We start from the raw sequence: 6,739 nt of genomic DNA on the forward strand, positions 1-6,739 counted from the left end.
CCTTAAAAACTCAGCCATATAATTTTATTGAGTTAATTACTGTAATATAGTAATTAAAATTTACCCTTCACTCTGTCCACCATATATTAAAAACTCAACCAAGGCTTGTCGTAGTTTTCCTTGAAAACCTGAGAAATACGCTTCAAGCCAGGTTTAGGTAGGTGCCAACTACATCAAAAACAAAAAAAATGATAAAGATATATTACTTAGTAAAAATGAGACATGCTATTCATAAAATTTAAATCAAATAACAAACCATTTGGCACCATCATATCTAAGCTTGGAGCACTTGTGCTAGTGACCAGTAGCAGCGGAAGTTCCTTAACCCTGAGTATCTTGGGTACCATTAGATGTGGTTTGTCTTTCCCCACAAGATCCTGCTCGACTGGGAGCTATAATAGCTGGATCACTCTGAACACCATGTGAGGCAGTGTTGGAAGGTTCATTGGCTTGTTGAATGCATGAGCTTGGCACACCCGGAATAGGCATCATGTGTATCTGAGACTCCTAACAAGAGGGAGTAGTAGTAGCAATAGGTGGCGGTCTCCCATTGATCAGAGCAGTCGTGCCTGATGATGACCCAACAAGAGTGTATGGATCCGCATGCAAGTCAATGGGGTGACCGGGAGAAAGCCTAGGCCTCCCCTTTCGACCTCGACCTCGACCTCGACCCCAGCCACGGCCGCGATCTCCGTCTCTACCAACCATATTTATTCCATCTTTTTGAATTTTTTGATGTGGGGTCTGCTTCTTAATACTATATTAAAAGGTAAAACAGAAAATTAAAGAAAAGCATTAGATGCCAGATGAACTTGTATATGCAGAAAAGAAAAAAGATAAAAGAATATGGACAATTTATATTCAGTTACTTACATTAACTAAACTTGTATTTAATAGTTTAAAAGAAAGTATAAAAATACAGCCTTTTTCACTTTTCTTTTTATTTGTTTTTTGTTTAAGAAAAAGTAAAAAAATAGAAGCAAATATAAGCAAGAAAATGACAGGCTTACTATAGCTATGTTTTTCAGTCCAGATCCAGATAAAAAGATTAGACCAATTGAGTAGCTAGTGAACGAGTCAAGGTTAAAATCATATACACCAGTGAAAAATTATACCAATATCTTCTTCTAGTATTACCAGAAAGGAAAAAGAGCAATTGAAGCTTCCAAGATTCAACTATGTGAATCTGAATAGTTTTCCTAATTTAAGTCTTATATATAAAGAACAATGAAACACACAAATTTTGTACCTTTATGGATCTGCGAATTCAAGGTATGTAAAGTTTGATATTCTGGTATTTGTTTGGAAAGAGTTTTGAGGATGAATGATTTGAATAATGGCTGGATACTTTATTAAAACAAAATATCATGCTAAATAATTACTTTATTTAATTCATTGAAAATTAATATTTTTTTAATGGACAATTCTAAAATCAAATGTGATTTCTAGAGGATATTTTGACGTGGCTTATATCAGAAAACTGAATTTTTGGGAGTAAAACTACGCAGGGTTCCATCAGCTAGGAAGCAATTATTCTTCAAAAGTAAAAATGGAGTTGCTTTAAAATTTGGTTAGAACAACCGTCTCTAACAATATTGGTACGGAGTTTGTAGGTGTATAAATAAATTTACTTAACAATCTCTCTCCTAGAACTCCTTAAGATCCCACTTAGAAAAAAAGAGAGTATTAAAAGTTCAATATCACAAAAGGCAAAATTCAGTATACATATAACATGCATGTTGTAAAAGTTATTTTTAGTCTTCCTCAATATCACAACAAATGGCACTTCATTTGGCATTTGCTTCTCTTAATTAGTTTCGTTTGATTTAATTATTAATATGTTTAATCATCTAAAAAATTTGATATTATCCGATCCTATTAGATATACAAGGACATCACCACATGGCATGGTTTGCTCCATTTTTATGTATGCACAGTCTAATGCGTTAAATTCACTTACATCCATCAACGGTGATTATCATATATATGTACACATCTAAAATATTATGATTCATTCATATTGAGAACTAATTAACACAAAATGAGAAGCATCTTCCACTATAATGATATTTTAAGATAAATAAGTTGAAAAATTAAAATCAAACAAGAAATTAAACAAAGATATTTCTACCTACAAAATTAAAATAACATCTTATACTAAGGTCAAATAATACAATTGAGAAAGATTAAAAATTAAACTGTCAGATAAATTACATGCAAAATGTAAAAATTATTCACTCATATATCAAAAATCCTATGTGAACTTCATAGAAACCTCACTTGCCTGCTTACCAAATAATAAAGAAATCAGTGACACAATGTGCTCCTCTAATTCCTCTTGGTACCTTTTTTTCTTGTTCTTTTTATTGACAGGAATTTGAACAACAAAGCAACAACCTGAATTATATTATTAAAAAGTATTTTTATTATTAAAAAGGGTTAGTGACATCTACAAACTGTTCACAAGCATTTTTATTATTAAGTATTGTTAATAATAATTAAAATACGAAGAATATATATTAAATGAATATAACTTCAGAAGCACTTTTATTACTAAAAAGGGTTGGTGACAGAAAAAATGAGATACTAACAGCAAGGGTTGATGACATATTATTAAGAAGTCAGTCTGAATGTATTTCTTAACCTTTCAAATAGCTTTGGTTGTTGATAAAAACTTAACTAACAATAATGAGTAGTTTCTTCCTCCATATATAAATGATAAAGACTAGACTAGACTAGAATAAATATTGATTGTCCTAAACTTAGAAAAATGGTAGTCAAGTTGAATAGTGATGAATGTGTTCAAAGAGCCATAGAGTGAGAGTTAGTAGCAGCAGAACACACTTCTGTTCTTCTTCTTCATTCTGTTATCCAACTCTGCAGCAACTAGAAACAAGAGTTCCATGTTTTCCAACTAACAACTCTGCATTTGAAACCTTCGCTGATCCAAATTCCAAAATTAATTATAAATATAAATAATTATGCAGAAAAACTTAAAATGAACTAACCTCTTGTATAGGTTTGTTATGATCTTTTGGGTTCACAAATTCATTAACCCCAATAAACATGAACAGAATATCATGAAAGAAATTAGACAACAATTAGAGATGGATAGTATAAATTAGACAATTAGAGAAGATATGACTTTAATAATTTAGAAATATTTTAGGAAAGTGAATATAATTTATCCAAAATATTATTAATTAGGTGATTCAAATTAATGTGTTCAAATAATAAGAATCAATCCTATTGAAACTAGGATCTATCCAAAAAAAAAAGAATCCTATTGAAACTAGGAAGTAGGATTAGAGAAGACCTATACTTGATGTCCTAGATTTTGTGTGATGAATGAGATTTGAGTCTTTTGATTCTCCTTACTTAAGGCTCAATCGTAAAGGACTCAATACTTCAGGAGATGCAAAAGCTATGGTCTCTCTTGACCTAACCTAAATTATCAATTTCACAACATATATTATATATTCTCTTCAAATTTAGAGAACACGATATTACAATTAGGTCAAGTTTTACACCTGAAATAGGAAATTTCTAAATGAAACTGAAGTTGACATTGGAAAGAGTTTAGTAACAATCAGAAAATAATACCTGGTTCTTGTGAGCTTGTTTGAGAGAGAGAGAGAGAGCAGAGAAGGACCAAGGTAGGAGGAGCGACGGCGGCAACAGAGAGAAGGAGCAACGGTGGCGCGACAACAGTGGAAAGACAGGCGGCGCGAGCAAAAGGAGTGATAGTGAGGAGCGACAGCAGCACGGTAGCAATAGAGCGCGACGGCGGCGCGAGCAAACGGAGTTACGACAGTGCAACCATGACGCTGGCAATGGAGAATGAAGGTTGGTAAATTTGGGGTAAAATGAGGGTTGATGAGGAATTTAGGGTAAAATTGTGTTTCTAAACTTGGAGGCGAGAAGTGGGCACGGGGCTGATGTTTTTAGTAATAAAAATCGATGGTAGAGTTGTCGATTTTAATTTGAAAAAAAAAAGCAATGACTTTCGCGTCTATTTTATACATTAAATCCACACCATTTATTCGATTTTAGAAAGCAATCTAGACCGTTCAAATTTATCGATGAAAATATTGTCGATATTTTAAATATAAAAATAGACGTCATTTTCGCCGATTTTAAAATAAAAGTATTTCCAACCCCTGGTTCGTCGATAATATGACGATAGTTAAAAAAGGTTTAATGCAGCATAAAAAAATTGACGACAAGGCCGTCAATTTTATTATTTTATTTTTAAATTTCTTTTTTTTAAATATCGACAGCAAGCCATTGAAAAATATCGACGACAGAGATAGCCGTCGATTTTTTACATCGAAAAATATGCTTTTTCTTGTAGTGTATGGATATCCTTGTTTTAACTATTAGATCAAGTATTTGTTGTTAGTTATTACTCTTTATAATCAAATAAGTGTCATTTTTCATTTAATTAAGAAAATGTTTGAAACTAGTGTTAAACCTATGCGATGCACGAGCTTATATTTAAATTTGACATGTTAAATAAAAAATAATATTTTATAATCATAAATTTTTTGAGTTTAGTATAACACTATCATTATCATTATATAATAAACGTACTAAATATACTATTTTATCCTTATTCAAAGTAAAATGCAAATAGAAGAGTCTGAATTCTATAATTTTCTTGAACCATAAGGAGTGAGAAATGAAAAAATAAGAACATATATAACTGTAATAATAGCATGTCAATTTTACACTAAACTTTATATCAAAAGGCTAATAAAAATTTATCAACAACCTAGTATCTTACTATCTTACTAACTTCATTAGAAAAGCAATTGGCATATGATGTTGTGCTCCCTATTACACATTTCATCTCAAATCTGAAAACAGAGTTATAGATAAATTAGTTATATCTACAGTAAATATTTGTACACTTGTGTAAATCATAACATGCTATTAAAATAAAAATAATATTATTCTTACCTAAATATTATTAAAAACTTCTTTAAACTCGACATTTATTGTTGATGACATTGGATTGTTGTCTTCGTCCAGAATTAAAACTCTGAGGCCACTGCGACTCTTAACTATTGGCAAAGCAACATAAAGTTGTCCATGGGTGAACACTGATTTTGGCAAGTAAAGTCCTACATGTGATAATGATTGACCCTGTTCATTGCAAAGCATATTGTTAATGGAAATTGTCTCCGTTGGAATTTAAATGGCAATCCTGAATCTGAAAGGATCAAGTTCATTCTTGGAATGTACACTTTATCTCCAATATTTCTACTGGTCACTACCGTCGCTCCAATTACGTTGTTGCCAAGTTTGTTAACTATTAATCTTGTCCCGTTGCATAAACCTGAAGTCTAGTCTATGTTTCGGAGTAGCATTATAGCGATTCCTGGCTTCAAAGTCAACTTGTGATTGGGTAGTCTCAAACATTTGATGTCATTTAGGAACTCTGGTGTGAACCACTTTTGTTGTACATCTTCATTCTCATAATCTTGACATGTTGTGTTAGAACTTAAATACTCCTTTTTCATCCCTGGAGAGATTGTCAAGACGAAATCGTTTACCTTCTCGATACTCTCAAGCGTGGGAGCAAGAATTGCCTTACTCTAAAAATACCTATAATCTAACATATTTTGCAACAAATTTGGATATGCAAAGTCTACCAAATGAGAGAGAGAGTGTCATCAGTAGTTGTAATCAATAAATCATCTGTAATTTAAACTTCTGATTCATCACCAACAACAGAACTAATATTTTCATTTTCAACATCAAGTATCCAATTAGCAAATCTCTTCATTTTACCTTCATCTTGATCCGAAGAAGACATTAGAAGCCTCATGTTCGTATGCAGTTTCAGAAACTTACAAAATGACCACAGATGGGATGAGTTAATAGCTAATGACAATATATCATGTCTACTCCCTTTCAGAATCACCGGAAGTGTCTGTCTAAAATCACTTCCTAGAACAACAACCTTACCACCAAATGGTTGATGTGTCTTATGTTGATCGGTAATTGACATAAGATCCCTGAGCGTCTGATCAAGTGCTTCAAAGCACATTTTATTGAGCATTGGAGCTTCATCCCAAATTATTAAGCTACTTTGGATAAGCAGCTCAGCCTTTAAACTGTCATGCTTGATGTTTCAAGTAGATTCATCAGTAATTCTAATGGGTATTGAAAATCTAGAATGAGCCATTCTGCCACCAGGTAGGAGTAAAGACACAATTCCACTGGATGCAACATATAAAATAATCTTTCCTCTAGACTGAATATCAGAAGAAAGTCCATTCTAAATAAATGTCTTATGGTGCGAAATTTATAACCCAAACTAACCGGCAAGTGCACCGGGTCGTACCAAGTAATACCTCATGTGAGTGAGGGTCGATCCCACGAGGATTGATGGATCAAGCAATAATGATTGAGTGATTGGCTTAGTCAGACAAACAGAAAATGATATTTGAGAGTTCAAAAGCATTAAACAGTAAATTCAATAATTCAGAAAGCAAGCAGCAAACGGTTTGTGAAATATATGGAGAAAACAGTTAAGGCTTCAGAGTTATCTATTTTCCGGATTGACTTTTCTTACTAACTATTTTAATCATGCAAGATTTAATTCATGGCAAAATATATGTGACTAAACCCTAATTTCTTAAACCTTTTTAGTCTCCTTTAAAATTCATTAACCGCCAATTCCTTGGTCACTTAATTCCAATTAGAGGGTGAAGCTTAATTCTAGTTTATA

At 32.5% G+C, this 6,739-nt stretch overlaps 1 protein-coding gene across 1 annotated transcript; it reads right to left on the reverse strand.

Annotated features, from left to right (window-relative positions):
* Positions 1-5,348: 5,348 nt before the first annotated feature.
* LOC107479144 (uncharacterized) lies at positions 5,349-6,055 on the reverse strand. Its single transcript, XM_016099294.1, has 2 exons — positions 5,717-6,055; positions 5,349-5,600 (listed from the first exon to the last, which is right to left on the reverse strand). The coding sequence occupies exons 1-2, from the start codon at positions 6,053-6,055 to the stop codon at positions 5,349-5,351; spliced, it is 591 nt and encodes a 196-aa protein (XP_015954780.1).
* Positions 6,056-6,739: the final 684 nt, after the last annotated feature.

Source organism: Arachis duranensis, chromosome 3 (assembly GCF_000817695.3).
Source record: "Arachis duranensis cultivar V14167 chromosome 3, aradu.V14167.gnm2.J7QH, whole genome shotgun sequence".
Lineage (NCBI taxonomy): Eukaryota > Viridiplantae > Streptophyta > Magnoliopsida > Fabales > Fabaceae > Arachis > Arachis duranensis.

Excerpts from the sequence above, each read along its gene's own strand:
- LOC107479144 (XM_016099294.1), bottom strand. The coding sequence starts at position 6,055 with ATGTGCTTTGAAGCACTTGATCAGACGCTCAGGGATCTTATGTCAATT. Across the intron at positions 5,601-5,716 it reads TTGTTGGTGATGAATCAGAA|AGTAAGGCAATTCTTGCTCC; the intron begins GTTTAAATTACA and ends AGGTATTTTTAG.